At 37.4% G+C, this 18,645-nt stretch overlaps 1 protein-coding gene across 6 annotated transcripts in view; it reads right to left on the reverse strand.

The window, feature by feature from the left end:
• LOC136857976 (uncharacterized) overlaps window positions 1-18,645 on the reverse strand; it is a 162,440-nt gene that overhangs the window by 27,425 nt on the left and 116,370 nt on the right. For all 6 annotated transcript variants that reach the window (XR_011017588.1, XM_068225387.1, XM_068225389.1 and 3 more), the window contains exons 7-9: window positions 7,492-7,629; window positions 7,113-7,325; window positions 2,824-2,931 (exon numbers count right to left, since the gene is read on the reverse strand). Coding sequence is in view for 5 of the 6 variants with exons in the window: in XM_068225387.1 (XP_068081488.1) it covers window positions 2,824-2,931; window positions 7,113-7,325; window positions 7,492-7,629 (459 nt within the window). In the remaining variant the exon portion in view is untranslated. The remainder of the gene's footprint in view (window positions 1-2,823; window positions 2,932-7,112; window positions 7,326-7,491; window positions 7,630-18,645) is intronic.

Raw genomic sequence — 18,645 nt, forward strand, 5'->3', positions numbered from 1 at the left:
AGCTATTTAAGATTCTGAATGTGATCAGATACCGAGAACAAAGAATTATCTACAATCTGTATAAAAATCAATCTGCAGTGATAAGAATCGAGGGCTTTGAAAAAGAAGCAGCAATCCAGAAAGGAGTGAGGCAAGGCTGCAGTTTGTTTTCAATGTTTACATAGAACAGGCAGTAAAGGAAATCAAAGAGGAATTTGGAAAGGGAATCACAGTCCAAGGAGAGGAAATCAAAACCTTGAGATTTGCCGATGATATTGTTATTTTATCTGAGACTGCAGAAGATCTCGAGAAGCTGCTGAATGGTATGGACGAAGTCTTGGGTAAGGAGTACAAGATAAAAATAAATAAGAGCAGGTAATATTAAATTAGGAAATGAAGTCTTAAAGGAAGTAGATGAATATTGTTACTTGGGTAGTAAAATAACTAACGATGGCAGAAGTAAGGAGGACATAAAATGCAGATTAGCTCAAGCAAGGAAGAGCTTTCTTAAGAAAAGAAATTTGCTTACTTCAAACATTGATATAGGAATTAGAAAGATGTTTTTGAAGACTTTCGTGTGGAGCGTGGCATTGTATGGAAGTGAAACATGGACGATAACTAGCTCAGAAAGAAAGAGAATAGAAGCTTTTGAAATGTGGTGTTACAGAAGAATGCTGAAGGTGAGATGGATAGATCGAATCACAAATGAAGAGATACTGAATCGAATTGGTAAAAGGAGATCGATTTGGCTAAATTTGACGAAAAGAAGAGATAGAATGATAGGACACATCTTAAGACACCCAGGACTTGTTCAGTTGGTTTTTGAAGGAAGTGTAGGTGGTAGGAACGGTAGGGGTAGACCAAGGTATGAATATGACAAGCAGATTAGAGCAGATGTAGGATGCGGTAGTTACGTAGAAATGAAAAGGTTAGCACAGGATAGGGTGGCGTAGAAAGCTGCATCAAACCAGTCTATGGACTGATGACTCGAACAACAACAACAACAACAACATGTATATTAATAGTTTATTTAATGTAAGAATATGTAATTAATAGTATATAATTATGATGTATAAATCCAATGTAATGTTGTGCAACACAGGTTAATAGTCCACAACAATGCATCTTTGTCACTAGAGAACATTCTATTCATTTGTAAACAGGTTATTGGAGACTCAAAAACTTTCGAGAAAACATGTCATATTTTTCTAGAAGCCTGGCCAGGCAAGTATATAAAGAGACAGTGACAAATTGTTAAAGAGAGGTGCTAGTGAAAGTCGTTCGGTGTTTTCTTCAGAAATTTTCGTCAGCCGGTTTTCAGAAATGAGTAGCTGGGCAGTGAATATTATGTAAAAAAATTATAATAAAATGTCAATTTATTCTCCTCAGGGCATTAACAATAATACCATACAGATAAACATCAACTGCAAAATTGGACCATGTTAGTTTATTATCACAAACAAGACATAGGTAGCAGTGTATTTTGAACTTCTAGTTTTCTGCTGCTCATTCATAATCATGTAACACTAGGCCTCACCACTCGGGTGCTGTGGAATGCCATACCGGTTTGTGACGTCCCGCGGAATCGAGTGCTCGCATGCCATTCCGCACTAATCCAGGCACCGTTCATACACAATACAAGATAGTCAAGCTAAACATTTAAACTATGGTGTAACTGGTGTAATTATGCTGACAATAATCAAGATTTATCACTTAAATAAACAGTTTTACAGCATTTACATTTTAATTTGGAGCCCCTAATGACTCAAATATGAAGAGTGTCTGTTCAAACGATCCTATTTCCACCTTATGAAAATCGTGGGAAAAGCGCAAGAAACGTAAAATAAAAAGCACAATGAAGATACCCATGATGAGATTTGGCACAAATTTTAAGGAATGATATCTTCCTGATCTGGATTGCTCATGGCAATCGAAAACATTCAATTACTGTAATGCATGTGGACGAAACACTGATTTATTTTTTAAAGTGGAAATAGCACCGTTTGAACAGACACTCCTCATATGTATTAATATTATGTAACTAGCACATATCTAGGTTATGTTGGCCGGGCAGTCTGTAAAAACAGCAGAGCAGTGCACCCATTAAAAAGGTCCTAGGGAGAACACTGTCATTAGTCAAGTGAATTCATGCTGTGATTTTGTTGTGTTGGTAGTTGGTTGACATGCTAATGTGAATTATTATTATTATTCTTCTTCTTCTTCTTCTTCTTCTTCTTCTTCTTCTTCTTCTTCTTCTTCTTCTTCTTCTTCTTCTTAGCAGTATTTTGTTCAAGATAGCAGTTCATTAGTGTGTGTGTGTGTGTATAATGTGTATATAATTTGTAAATAAAACAGTGTACACAATTGACAGCATCTCCTGTGTGTGTTTTTGTAGTTACGATGAAGTATGAGTAAAAACTAAGAGTCAAATGAATAAAATATATCCAGTTTGATTCTTTGAACTGAAACACAGACAGCCTTTCAGCTGAAATTAAACAGCCGTCCCTACCACAGTTTTGTTGCAAAGTGAAGACTATAAGATGGCAAAAACTGAGAGAGAGTGAAAGAGAGAGAGATCATGTAGGAGAGAGTGAAAGAGAATGAGCAAGCGAGATGAATTTATTGTACATATTGTAAATAATATAATACCAAAAATATAGTTTATCCATGGAGATGGAGACATTAATCTGCAAGTGGGGTTTTGCCCTTTCTTCATCTTCCATCCATAAATTGAATGATGATGATGATGATGATGATGATTATGATGATGACGACGACAACAACAACAAAAAATGCCTATTTCACGTATGATAAAAGTTCAATAAAAGGTAGGACAATACCTACAATCATCAACTACTTCATATTTGATGTCTACTGCCCCTTCAAAGATGTTATCTTCTTCTTGCACAGCTTCATCATCACCTTCACCTTGATAATGCTGACTCCAACTACCTAAAAATAATTCCATTTCACTCAGTTATAACAATATATCTGGAGAAAAAATAAATAAATAATAATAATAATAATAAAGAGCTCATATTTTCTGACAGTGCATGACAACATCAAATATTGTACATGCTGACAACAAACTGGAAATAACAAGAGAGACTAACAAAGAACAACAAATATTAATTTTAATGGTCAGCTTTTACTACCCACCATTGATAAAAAAATTTATACTTTAATATTCAGAGCAATTTAAATTGCAAAACAAGTTTGTAGTTTTACGTGACTATTGTTATCATGATCATAGACAGGGGACCTCATTTTTTTAGTGGAACCTGAACCACAGGAACATGAATTCTTAGCATTCTGAAACTCCCACATTCATTGTTTATTTGTACCAGTAATCGCCAGTACGGCTGGTATAATTTTATCCGAGACTGCATAAGATCTTGAGAAGTTGCTGAATGGTATGGACGAAGTCTTGGGTAAGGAGTACAAGATGAAAATAAATAAGTCCAAAACAAAAGTAATGGAGTGTAGTCGAACGAAGGCAGGTGACGCAGGTAATATTAGATTAGAAAATGAGTCTTAATTAAAGGAAGTAGATGAATATTGTTATTTGGGTAGTAAAATAACTAACGATGGCAGAAGTAAGGAAGACATACAATGCAGACTAGCATAAGCAAGAAAGAGCTTTCTTAAGAAAAGAAATTTGCTCACTTCAAACACTGATATAGGAATTAGAAAAATGTTTCTGAAGACTTTCATCTGGAGTGTGGCATTGTATGGAAGTGAAATATGGACGATAACTCGTTCAGAAAGAAAGATAATAGAAACATTTGAAATGTGATGTCACAGAAGAATGTTGAAGGTGAGATAGATAGTAATCATGAATGAAGATATAATGAATCGAATTGGTGAGAGAAGATTGATTTGGCTAAATTTGACAAGAAGAAGAGATAGAATTATAGAACACATTTTAAGACATCCAGGACTTGTTCAGTTGATTTCTGAAGGAAATTTGGGGGGTAAGAACGGTAGGGGTAGACCAAGGTATGATGATGATGATGATGATGATGATGATGATGATGAAACTTGTTCTTTAAAGGGGCCTAACATCTAGGTCATCAGCCCCTAATTGTACAAAATGAGATGAAATATAATGACAATATAAGACCAAAATCATCCACTGACCAAAATTCAAAACGTGATAACGGAATGAATGGATGGATATGAATTTAAAACAATCAGTGGATCCGATCTGCAAGGCCTCACATTCAGAGACTGACGTAAAACAATAGTATTACCGACCAAGGGACTGCTTCTATAGCACTATACTGAATCGATGATGCTTGTAGTCCAAAGGGGTCCAAAAACCATGTCATCGGCCCCTCATAATGGTACTTATTGCTAGGATAGTAGAACCATGGTATTTGCCATGTTGCGGTACTAATCAAAAGTAGCGCAGACTCACAGTATTCCACACATTATGGTACTACTCACAGGTAATGTAATGCGCACATGTAACACAGACCTATGGCATTTCTCATGTTGTGGCGCCATTTACAGGCAACGCAAACCTATGGTGTTCCTCACAGGTGTACTAATCACAGAGACTCGTACTATCCCGTGGTGTTTCTCACATAGTGGGTACTAATCATAAGCAAGGCAGGCCCATGGTGTCGCTCAACCATGGTGTTGCTCATACAGTGGTACTAATCACAGGTACTGTAAACCCCGCCTCGATTCACACACTGTTGCTACTAATCACAAACCTATTGTGTACCTAACATAGTGGTACTACACACAAGTAAGGGTGACCCATGGTGTTCCCCGCGTGATGGTACTAATTACAAGTAGTCTCATGGTTCTAATTCGATCATTGCTTGGTCGCCCCTTTTAGTCGCCTCTTATGACAGGCAGGGAATACCATGAGTATGATTATGACCTGCAGATTAGAGCAGATGTAGGATGCAGCATTTATGCAGAAATTAAAAAGTTAGCACAGGGTAGAGTGGCATGGAGAGCTTTATGAAACCACTCTATGGACTGATGATTCAAACAACAACAATAACTGTAATTGAGTCCAATTACTTTTCTTTAGTACTTTTCCCATCACTGTGCATGATGCAGAAGAACAGAATAATAAATATTTGAACATGAAGCAAAGTTAAATGTGAATAAGAAGCACATCATTAAGATGGTGACGAACAACTTCACAAATAATAATGTAATTCATTGGTTTTACATCTCACTAACTACTGTTATGGATTTTGGAGACACCAACGTGTCAGAATTTTGTCTGGAGTTCTTTTACATGACAGTAAAACTTCCAACATGAGGCTGGCATATCTGAGCACCTTCAAATATCACCACACTGAGCCAAAATTGAATCCGACAGCACTTTACCATCTGAGCCACTCAGCCTGACCAAACAAATTTGTAAAGACATGAAAGTGAAAGTAAGAGTGTCAGGAGAAGAGATTAAAGTCCCAACAGATCTCTTATGTGTGGCAGAGTAAGGTTCACAAATGAAGTGAGAGTATATTCCCCCTATGTTGTGTGATCTGTCATCAATATTGGTAATGATAAAATTACAGTTGAGATATACTGTTGTTAGTATTGAATGAGAAATGGCAAAATACAGAAGCAGTAACCCTATAGCAAGAAAGATATTTCCATGCTTGATCAACATTTCCAATAGTTCAACTGGTGGTATGTGGTTAGTAGCATTGAAGAATATTTTCATCAGTCACAAATGAATTTGCAGTGTTAAATACATTGGAGATAATTAATTTTCAAATCTTTAGCAGAAGTAAACCTATTAATGTTAAGATAATCAAGTTAGAATCTGAGGAATATGGCCAGAAAATTATTCAAATCAAAATGGTCACTTTACTAAATGAAAGATCAGATGGTCTTTCTGATGCAATATGATTTTTCATGAGAAAATTGCAACCCAAGATCTGCGTGGAAACCCAGCAGACTGGCCATCGCATTAATCATACCCCCGAACCATCACACTTCAGTACTCCTTGTACTTGTTACATTTAGTCCAGTGAAATTATTTCTATTTTCTTCAATTATAATACAATGTATGGGAACATTTGAGCACCCACGAACCAGTAAACTGACCTTAAAGACTTCAACCTCTGGCCAAGATTAGAAGGAAACTACAGTACAGTATATTAAGAAAAGGAATATAAATATTTGAACTAAAATTCCAGGATACCTTGGTTCATTGTGTCCTACAATTAATTATAATACTGCAATTCATATCAGGGAGAAGATCCTGGGAGTGAATGGAGAAGCGTTGTAGAAATGGTCTTACATTCAAAGGTTGTTTTTTAAAATTAATTTTGTTTTACTTTTAATATTGTGTGTATTAGAGAACTGTCAACATGGACCATGGGATGAATGCAAAGACTGTTTGAAGGCTTTAGTTCAGAACGTGTTTCAGTAGTAATATGTACAATTTTCATTCTGATTTAGTGAATGTTGATTAGAAAAGAAAGCTGCGAGGAACTCTGGAGGATAGACACAGAGCAAGTGTGACAGGTTCTTCAAATGGATAAGGCAAGAGCTTTTAATAAGAATTCTATAAGCTGAAATCAGGGGAGTATGTGAAATGCTGTGAGAGGACAGGGACTTCTAATGTATACAACAGGCTACACAGGAATACCAATTCACTACCTGCACCACCCCATTCTTTAAAATTAGCATGGTAACCAACAACACTCATTCTTCACTGTCTTGCATCATTTCACTTCACCTCGTAAGTGACCACTTTCAGGAGCTCTCATATTATGATGAAGAATTACCTGAAGTGATTTCTGTGGTCATTTTAACTGTATTATTATAAGATTATGCTACATAAACATCAACATATCCATTGAGAATGGAGAATATCTAGCAACAAAGTTATGCTTTCTAGACAAATGGCAATTAATTTTGAAACAAATTTTACATTTCTGGTCAACATGTACCTCTATCAATTCCAAATGTCCTCACTGTGAAAGCTTATGGTTATAATAAGTTGGCATCACCCTATTTCCTTAGTGGAAGTTTCAAATATATGAAAGCAAGTAACAGTAATCTTAATTTCATTCAGGAACAGAATGGAGAATTGAAATAGCCAAAATGTATGATATACTTTCATCTACTATCCATTACAAATAAGTACTTACCATTCCAAAGGCAAGCTCTATAGACACGATGTGTAAGGCTTGTTAGAAACTCCCTCACTGATATAACTCTGGTATACAGTTTGACACATAAATCTCTTATTTGTTTATTTTGAGTCTGATAGTGTCTCTTTTTTCGTGGCTTTGATATTTTGCCTTTCTCTTCCAAGGTCTTCAAGATTTTACTCTGATCACTCTCAAACTTCTGAAGTCCAGCTAGAAAAAAATATATATACATATTTTTTAATCATTTAAGTACAGTACAAGAATTCAAGAAATTATATATTTTCATTTCAATCAATACAGATCAAGATAAGTGAAGTGTTGATGCCAATATTTTGTTACTGTATTAATATAACAATATGTTGAGTAAATTATTTACATATAAAATCCCAAAATCCTGGCTGGCCACCATTCTTCACATTGACCATGTACACCATGATTCTGTGATGCAAAGTTTCAATGTCGTAATTTAGTTTGTGATCCAAATCATTCACAGACAGTTTTTCTCCTCCATATTCTGCAAAGAAAATGTTAATTTACATGTAACTTCATAGCTGATAACTAAATTAGCAATTTTTATCTGACAAATTCAAAATAATTTACGACTATGTTAGGTATAAAATGTCCTTGCTGTAGCGATCACACTTTAGTAATACCCAACCGGGCGAGTTGGCCGTGCTCGTAGAGGCGCGCGGCTGTGAGCTTGCATCCGGGAGATAGTAGGTTCGAATCCCACTGTCGGCAGCCCTGAAAATGGTTTTCCGTGGTTTCCCATTTTCACACCAGGCAAATGCTGGGGCTGTACCTTAATTAAGGCCACGGCCGCTTCCTTCCAACTCCTAGGCCTATCCTATCCCATCGTCGCCATAAGACCTATCTGTGTCGGTGCGACGTAAAGCCCCTAGCAAAAAAAAAAAAAAGTAATACCCTATGTTGTGAAGACTCAAAGTGGATCAGGACAGAGGGAAAAATGAAGGTCATTGTTCCACTGCCCAAACAAGGAACTTCTTGGACAAAGGTGATGACAACAGCAGCAGAAGATGACGACTGACATGAACCTGGATATAAAATATTTTGAAATGAGGATAAAAAAGAAAGGTATTTTTGGTAAAGCATGTCATGAGGTGATAACAGGAAGCCTGTCTGGTGGCTATGATAGTTAGAGCACCTAGTCTATACGGTCTGACACCATGGTTAGCCAGTTCAAGTCCCATTAATAATTTCACCATCAGAACGTTCGCTGGCAGGGTAGGAGAGATGGTGATACACAATTTCTAATCACTAGATTGTGTGCCAAAAGCCTGGACTCAATTCCAAACCTCTTCGCAGAGTTCATATGGAGTAACGCTGCTGATGGCAACCCATCCATCGGATGGTAGCGTTAAGCCTTGAGTAGACCACTTGGTGCTATTTGACAGGAGCAGGCTATGTGTCAGCACTGGGTTTCACCCTCTCCATTCTTGCTATCAATATATCACATCATTTATTTCATCTCATTAACTCCTTTGATGAGGTTTACATCAGGAAGAGCATCCAGTTGTAAAAACTCACTTCAAAGATTCATCTCAATTCATACCTGGCCCTGCAAATAAATGGGAAGAGGGTTGGACATGCATGTAATGAGGTGGTGATAAATCTATACTGTCAACTTTTACATCACAGAAATATTTGCAAATTATGTCAGTAAACAGCAGAAAAGTTTTGCTTTTTGTGGTGAGCTAATGAAAAGCTTTCACAGCAATCACAGTAAACAACTGACAAGAGTTGTAAGGTTTCTGTTTATCAATAGCACTACTTGGGTGATTATACAAAAGAACATATTATGACAGAAAAAAAAGAAAGCAAGCTTGTTTTGCATGGCAGTTGATATCATGGTCATAGCCACAGAACCTCAATTTCATGTGGAATCCAAACCAAAAGGATGTAACATTACATTTCAAAAATCCCACATACACTGGACAGGATTCGAACCATGGTTGTCTTGGTGAGAAGCCAGTGACCATACCATTCAGCTACCACATTCCATTTTAATATGAATGAGTACGACTACATGTTAAAACTTGGCTGTAGTAGTAGTAATGTATTTTATTGTGTTCAGTTTCCTGTATATGTTCTTACAATACACATTTCTAACACATCTAACATTCTAGCACAATGCATCAGGAATCAATTATGTTAAATATTATTTGAGTAATTGAGAAAGAAACAGCACATATTCTACACTACAATTACATCACAGAATGTGTAAATTATTAAACCAAATAACAAAGGAAGAGCACAAGGGAAAATGTGGTAAGTCCAATTTTGTTAATTTTAGGGTTATAATGCAAACTAGTGGTAGAATATGAGTATTTTTAAGTGATGGTATTGAAATGAGGAAATAGCTGGTAAGTCCAATCATACAGGGATGTGAAATATGACTGTACAGTGAAATAACTTAAGTCCAGATGAAACAGAGTAAGAAGCTGATGTGATAGATAAGTAAACAGAATAAGAAGTTGATAAGTTACAAAACATGCCCGATTTTCATGAGGTTTGCTGCCCTGATGTCACATTTCACTTTTAGTAAGCTGGTGTCAAGATTATGCAGATCATCATCTTATTTTATGAATTTATGTAATTGATCTTTTGTGCTTATTGTCACTGTTCTGTAGAACTCAACATAGCAGATTTTTTTTTTTTAACAGTGTTCTGTGTACTTATGAAGGCTTATGCAATGCAATGAAAAGTATAGAATATCAACAAGATAAATCAGCCTAAGTGTACAAAAGCCTGTGTCATTTAAGAAAAAAAGTTTTATCAGAATGAAAGCCCTTTCAAAGATAATTAGACTTCTGTCTCTCAACACCAATGAGCCATGTGTCTACAGAAGAAAGTGGTTTAAGCATGTAGAAAGTAAGAAAGACTGTTTCATTTTGAGTATTTTACAGGCCTAAATAATGTTCTGTTGATTTTTGAGAGAAGGAGAATTTTGCTATTAAATAATCAAATGATCATAAACATACTGCCTGACAAAAAAGCACCCAGATGAAATGGCCGGGTGTCAATGTAAACTTCATACACGTACACACCATCAGCGGGTATGTAAACGATTAGAGATGCAATTCCCTGTGACAGGTAGAATGGCCACCAGAGTTCATTAGTGTTGTTCATGTTTAGTGTTGTTACCAGGCCTGGTGAGGTATATAAGGGTCGTGAACAGCGTCAGATGTTGAGTGATCACTGTGAAGAACATGGAGATGCAGTGTATTTGTGCGAGAGAGTGTTGTCAGCACCAGACAGAGTTTGAAAGGAGCCTCATTGCGGATCTTCATTTGGCCAGTTGGTCAAATCATGCAATATCCAGATTTGTGCTGCATTCGGTTGTGACAGTGCCCCAATGTTGGACTGCATTTAAACGTGAGGGCAGGCACATTTATCAATTTGTTCTGGGTGATTTCCAACAAAAGAGTAGCTTTACAAAAATGTTGCAAAGTTTGGGCTGGGAAGAATTGGGAGAAAGAAGACAAGCTGCTCGGCTAAGTGGTATGTTCCCAGCTGTCAGCGGAGAGATGGCGTGCAATGACATTAGTAGAAGAATAAGTTTCAATGGCGTCTTTAAAAATAGGAAAGATCACAATATGAAGATAAAGTTGGAATTCAAGAGGACAAATTGGGGCAAATATTCATTTATAGGAAGGGGAGTTAGGGATTGGAATAACTTACCAAGGGAGATGTTCAATAAATTCCCAATTTCTTTGAAATCATTTAAGAAAAGGCTAGGAAAACAACAGATAGGGAATCTGCCACATGAGCAACTGCCCTAAATGCAGATCAGTATTGACTGATTGCACTGTCGTCTAGGTTCCAGTTGCCCACGTCTGATCACCACAAGAGAGCATCGCCATATTGTGCACCAAGAAGTAAATAACCACCTAATCGATACTTTATTAATGCCTCAGGCAAAATTGAATCAGATTAAGATAGATGTTCGTAATGTTTCCTGTTTGGTTAGCATTCGTATTACAAGTTGTCCATTTCATGACCGTATCGATGTTTAATCAAGAAGTAAATAACCACCTAATCGATACTTTATTAATGCCTCAGGCAAAATTGAATCAGATTAAGATAGATGTTCGTAATGTTTCCTGCTTGGTTAGCATTCGTATTACAAGTTGTCCATTTCATGACCGTATCGATGTTTAATCAAGAAGTAAATAACCACCTAATCGATACTTTATTAATGCCTCAGGCAAAATTGAATCAGATTAAGATAGATGTTCGTAATGTTTCCTGCTTGGTTAGCATTCGTATTACAAGTTGTCCATTTCATGACCGTATCGATGTTTAATCAAGAAGTAAATAACCATCTAATCGATACTTTATTAATGCCTCAGGCAAAATTGAATCAGATTAAGATAGATGTTTGTAATGTTTCCTGCTTGGTTAGCATTCGTATTACAAGTTGTCCATTTCATGACCGTATCTATCTTAATCTGATTCAATTTTGCCTGAGGCATTAATAAAGTATCGATTAGGTAGTTATTTACTTCTTGATTAAACATCGATACGGTCATGAAATGGACAACTTGTAATATTGTGCACCAAGCACATCGTAATCCCTTCACATCTGCAGCTGCCATTGGAGAACAAGTAATGGACCACCTGTAACATCCTGTGTCAGCCCGCACTATTGGTTGGAGACTAGCAGCAACCAGACTAGCGAATTACCATCTCATGCGTAGGCTGCCATTAACACATCACAAATGGCTGCATTTGGAGTGGTGCCGTCACCGGGAAGCATGGACTGCTGATGAATGGCGACGCATTGTGTTCAGCGATGAATTGCAGTTCTATGCTACTCCAGATGACCACTGTCTACGAGTATGGCAACAACCTGGGGAGAGATCTCATTCTTCCAAGGTTTTAAAGAGAGCGGTGTTATTCCTGGCGTCACGGTGTGGGGAGCCATCGAGTGTGATGGCTGGTAGTGATTGAGGGAAACTGACGGCACAACAATACATCACAGTCATCCTTCGTCCTCATGTGTTACCTCTCATGCAACAGTATCACGGTATAGTGTAAAACAAAAGCTAAAGGTTTCCACCTATTCAATACTGTTTGTTGTAACCTTTAAAAAGTTACATATATTTGTTGAAACTAGTTTCGGTCTTACCAGAGACCATCATCAGTCAAAATCAAAGTAAAGGCAAGACATGAATAAAAAGAAAAAACAAATATATATATATATATATATATATATATATATATAGATAGAAGACCTATGAGTATCACGGTGCCATTTTTCAACAGGACAATGCTCGCCCACACACGGCACATCTCTCTATAAACTGTCTGCTTGATGTTGAGGTATTCCCATGACCAGCAAGATCCTCAGATCTGTCCCTGATAGAACACGTATGGGACCAGCTTAAACGTCAACTCCGTCCCAGTGCCAGTATCCAGGATATCAAAGACCAGTTACAACAGTTGTGGGCTAACTTGCTTCAGAAGAGGATACAATGGCTTTATGACACTGTTCCCAACCGAATAAGTGCATGCATCCAGACCAGTTCTAATTTGATTCAATTTCATGATCGCTGAAATAACATCACATACCCTCTCAACACATGAAGTTTCATTTCGTTTCCTCCTTCCCTTCTGGGTGCTGCAACTTTTTTGTCAGGCAGTCTCTCAGTTATGATTATCCATCAATGACTGCTAATTTTGATGACACTGAGCTCGATAGCTGCAGTCGCTTAAGTGCGGCCAGTATCCAATATTCGGGAGATAGTAGGTTCGAACCCCACTGTCGGCAGCCCTGAAGATGGTTTTCCGTGGTTTCCCATTTTCACAGCAGGCAAATGCTGGGGCTGTACCTTAATTAAGGCCACAGCCGCTTCCTTCCCAGTCCTAGCCCTTTCCTGTCCCATCGTCGCCATAAGACATATCTGTGTCAGAGCGACGTAAAGCAAATAGCAAAAATAAATTTTGATGACACCAGCCATAAGACATAGCCTACATGTTTACCAGGTTAACATTGTCTGGCCATCCCTCTATACCTTACATCACAGCCTGCACCATTGCTAGAGTTACACTTACATCACATATTTTGTGACTCACTTCCGTAATGCAAATTTTCAGATGACCCCCAGGCATAAGATAAATTTATGTCAAAAAATAAGTTATGTCAATAAGTTCCTTTGGAAAATGTTCCAATTCCACAGAGTTTGGTCAATACCAAGCTAAATAAAATTCAATAATTATACAGTAAAACAAGCTCAAAGCAGAACTTGAATAAAGTGGAAACTCATCCACTACGGAAGTTTTTCTTGGTCCCAGCAAAACTTACGGCGTTATAATGTTCTTACTTTTGTATAATGTAGAATCTCACATGGAAATGGAAATTAATAATGAAAGAATTCAATAAAATCTACTTGTACAATGTGTAAAATATTAAGATCTGATAAGTCCTACGTACAATATTAGTGCATTTCTGGTGCTGGTTTGGGCAAACTGACACACGTGTTTGGACATCCCTCCCATCAGGGCACATACCATTATTTCTTCATTGGGACATTTCAGGAATTTCTGTGAGGGAAATGTCAGTAATGTGTCTTCTATGGAAACAGGTACAATAGCTTAATAAGGAAAGTTGACCAAGACTCTAATGAGATTTTCAAAATGGATGGTAACGAAGATAAGGAAGCAGGTGAACTGCCAAACAATTGCCTACTGTTTGTAAAAGTGAAGACAAGCTGAATATCATGACTAAATCTTAGGTTATATTGTCACTATGATATAAATGTTGATTCCCATAGGGAATCTGAAATATTTGTTCTGAATGAGTAAATTTATAATACCAATATAATTGGTCCGTTATTGGACATTATAAATTTTCCAGCTAACTAATTCCTGGTTGCCAGCATTTCGCCCCCGTGTGCTAGGCTGGGCTCATCAGTTGGTACCTAGCACACTTACCAAGACACTGGGTAGTGCATACCGTGAAGGCCACTGCATAGGCCAATTGTAGCCACCGGCAGTGCCAATGCACTATCCCTTTTAGACCTGAAAGAAAACTGACGGTGTGAATTTTTGTTTGTGCGTCAAAAACTAAAATGCTCTTAAATACATATTTTTAGTTTATTCTACAAAATAAAAATGAACATCTGAAAAAAAGCACCCACACAATTGTGCATGTCAGGACTTAATTCACTACTTACAAAAAAGAAATATTACCTCAATGCATGTGAATATACATATGTACATGATTAACTGTTCTATTTTACAGTGGGGAATAATTTAAAACAATTAAATCTTCATTCAAACACAAGTAAACGTTACATTTTCTACATTGAGGAAGAGTTTTGCTTTTACTGCCCTTTTGGCGCAGCAACTTGTCGTCAGACCTGAAAGACATCTGGAAATGTCAAAACGTCAGAAACTTACTAAAATGCTCTCAAATACATGTTTTTACAGTTTATTTTACAAAATAAGAACTATCGGCTGACAAACAGAACCCACACAATTGTGCGTGTCAGGACTTCATTCACTACTTGCAAAAAATAAAAATAAAATAAAAATTCAACTCAGTACATGTGAATATGCACATGTACATGATCAAATGTTCTATTTTACAGTGTGGAATTATTTTAAACAATTAAAATCTTATACATTACATTTCTCATGTAGAGTACAATATTTGCTTTCACAGTCCTTTTTGTGACAGCACCCAGCACTCCTGCATGCATTGCCTGTAAGGAAACCTAGCCCGCACATACGTGCGTATCAACATTCTAAACCTCATGGTATTACGTATTATGTTGTAAGTTCACAATTTACGTTTGCTACACAATTTACACACTTCATTGATTATATTCTGATATTCAGTAAAGCTTCTAGATTAATATGAATGCAATAAATAAATACTTACTTTAGGCATTACTACTTCCTGCCATCTTGCTAATGAACTGTATTTTTAAACTCTTCTTCCTGCCTCCTGGTGGTCAAGTACTAAATAAAAACAGCTGAAGTACATGCTACGTGTTCCGCACAAGCACTGTAGTCCGGTCTAGCACCAAGAAAACATCAAATAAGCTCAGACATAAATAAAACACGAATCCGCACAATTGTGCGTACATGGTCTGAAAGGGCTATGAGACAAAGTGTCTCATTATTAAAAATTGATGCCTGCTTGGCCATCGGATGATATAGATGTTGATTTCCATAGGGAATCTGAAATATTTGTTCCGAATGAGTAAATTTATAATACCAATATAAATGGTCCGTTATTGGACATTATAAATTTTCCAGCTAACTCATTCCTGGTTGGCAGCATTTCGCCCCTGTGTGCTAGGCTGGGCTCATCAGTTGGTGCCTAGAATGAGCTGGAAATTTTATAATGTCCAATAACAGACCATTTATATTGGCCCATTTATATTGATATTATAAATTTACTCATTTGGAACAAATATTTCAGATTCCCTATGGGAATTAACATCTATATCATCCGATGGCTAAGCAGGCATCAATTTTTAATAATGAGACAAAGTGTCTCATAGTGCATTGGCACTACTGGTGGCTACAATTGGCCTACGCAGTGGCCTTCACGGTATGCACTAGCCAGCATCTTGGTAGGTGTAATACGTACCAACTGGTTAGCCCAGCCTAGCACACGGGGGCAAAACGCTGGCAACCAGGGATGAGTTAGCTGGAAAATTTATAATGTCCAATAACGGACCATTTATATTGGTGTTATAAATTTACTCATTCAGAACAAATATTTCAGATTCCCATATCTATATCATCTGATGGCCAAGCAGGCATCAATTTTTAATAATGAGACAAAATGTCTCATAGTGCATTGGCACTGCCGGTGGCTACAATTGGCTTACAGTGGCCTTCACGGTATGCACTAGCCAGCGTCTTGGTAGGTGTGCTAGGTACCAACTGATGAGCCCAGCCTAGCACACAGGGGCGAAATGCTGCCAACCAGGAATGAGTTAGCTGGAAAATTTATAATGTCCAATAACGGACCATTTATATTGGTATTATAAATTTACTCATTCAAAACAAATATTTCAGATTCCCTATGGGAATCAACATCTATATCATCTGATGGCCAAGCAGGTATCAATTTTTAATAATGAGACAAAGTGTCTCATAGTGCATTGGCACTACCGGTGGCTACAATTGGCCTACGCAGTGGCCTTCACGGTATGCACTAGCCAGCATCTTGGTAGGTGTGCTAGGTACCAACTGATGAGCCCAGCCTAGCACACAGGGGCAAAACGCTGGCAACCAGGAATGAGTTAGCTGGAAAATTTATAATGTCCAATAACGGACCATTTATATTGGTATTATATTGTCACTAGACGAAAAAGCTAAAATAACTGAATCACTCAGTCATTGACTTAGTTCCTTTCTTCACCACTTGCAATGCATGACTTAGTTCCATTCTCTGCCACATGTTGCGTGTAATGTAGGTATAACATGGGATATTTTAATTTATGGTGTTGGTACAATAAAATGAACAAAATACTGCAGGTTAACACAAACCTTACAGTATACATTGGATTATTATGTACATGATTTTAGTTTTTATCTGGATTGAAGATAAAATGATCTTCGTATTGCATTTGAGAATGTGACTCTGAAAAGCGGGAGATCTGAGGAAGCAAAGGAAACCGGTTCCGACAGCAGGAAAATAATTTAAAATATTTAAAATGTATATGGAGCTTGAGTCATATTAATAGGGATTGTTTAGTAAATAGTATTCAAAGATACAACCACACTTTCTATTCCTGTTTCTACATATGGTAAAGAGTTATATTATTTGTATTAATAATTTATAATATTTTCTAGATGCAGAAAGAAGTGCTTCCAGATTATCAACAAAGAGGCTCGGATGGCCATTCTTCCCAAGTTTCTTGACCTTCCCAGCAAAGATGCACAAGATATACACTTGCAACGTCTCATTGAGAGGACTGAAATCAAGACCAGAAGACCGAGGAATGAAAATCTGAAGCAGTGAGACATAAGTTTCACTTATTTTGTTCTGGATGGCAACAGTAGAAAGAATGTGTGTCATACAGCTTTTATGAGCATGCATGCTGACAGCCAGAAAAAAATATTCCATATCACAACACTTCTTCGTGAAGAAAATCCCAGGGACAAAACAGGGACCAATCCATATACCAGAAACATACCCAGAAGATGTTACTTTTTTTTCTTTTTGGCTATTTGCTTTATGCTGCACCGACACAGATAGGTCTTATGGCGACAATGGGATAGGAAAGCCTTAGAAATGGGAAGGAAGCAGCCTTGGCCTCAACTAAGGTATAGCCCCAGCATTTGCCTGGTGTGAAAATGGGAAACCACGGAATACCATGTTCAGGGCTGCCGACAGTGGGGTTCGAACCCACTATCTCCTGGATGCAAGCTCACAGCTGCACCGGCCAACTCGCATGGTGGTCCGGGATACAGAAGAAGTAGAAAGTTCTACCAGGTCTTTGAAAGAAGCTGCAACACTATGCAGAACAGATGACAAAGTTTCAGGCCTTGCCTTTGACTTCATGCAAAATCTGCCTCTCCCAAACATATCGGTGCAACAAGTATGTTACATGAGACAGTTGTGGGTGAATGTGTTTTGTATTCATGACCTTGTAACAGACAGGTGTGTTGTTTATATGTATCACGAAGACCGAGGAAGGAAGAGTGTGAATGGTTTATTTTTTCTTGAAGGATTATATTGATGAATTTGTGTCAGAAAACACAGATCAGTTACATCTTTCCTCTATTGGTTCTCCAAGCCAAAATAACAACCATATGGTCATAAGACTAATGCTAGGCCTGGTAGCTTCAAAGCGACTTCAGGAGATTAGATGGTACTTTCCCAAGTGGGGATCATTCTTTCCTGCCATGCAACAGGGACTTTGGGGTATTTAAGCAAAACATTTGAAAAAGTAGACAGAGTTTATACTATAAAGGAGTATATGGCAATTATTTTTGACTCCACAAGAAATTTAGGAATGACAGGACGGCTGGCATGTGGTTAAAATGGTACATGCAGCCCACCTCCATTGTGGGGTGGGCCTGAAAAGAGCTAAAGGATGAGGACACAAGTTTACTGCAGTAAACAAGAATGAAAATGTTATAAATAAGTCAGTAGCCTCTTCTGCAGTACTTAATTTTGATGGCTGATGGCCTGATGGCCTAAGTTTTCTTTTAAAGTGACCATATCAACTGAAACATCAGCAAAGAGTACTCCTCATGCTGGAAAGATAACATCTGCTCTTTCTTCATTTAATGAATACAGATACAGTGCAGATAAAACCCGGAGTTCTTGTGGCACTTCCTTTTATTTTATAACTTCCCTAATTACAGAGTTGTCACTAGGACAAAGTATACTTCATTTTTCAATACACAACTTATCATCACTGCTTAACAAGTTATAAAAAATTACTATGTAACAAATCATATTAGTAAGGAATATGAAAAGTCTTTCACACACAGTAAAAAAAAAAATATCTACGAAGCTACCGACTGCTATCTT

Source organism: Anabrus simplex, chromosome 1 (genome assembly GCF_040414725.1).
Source record: "Anabrus simplex isolate iqAnaSimp1 chromosome 1, ASM4041472v1, whole genome shotgun sequence".
NCBI lineage: Eukaryota > Metazoa > Arthropoda > Insecta > Orthoptera > Tettigoniidae > Anabrus > Anabrus simplex.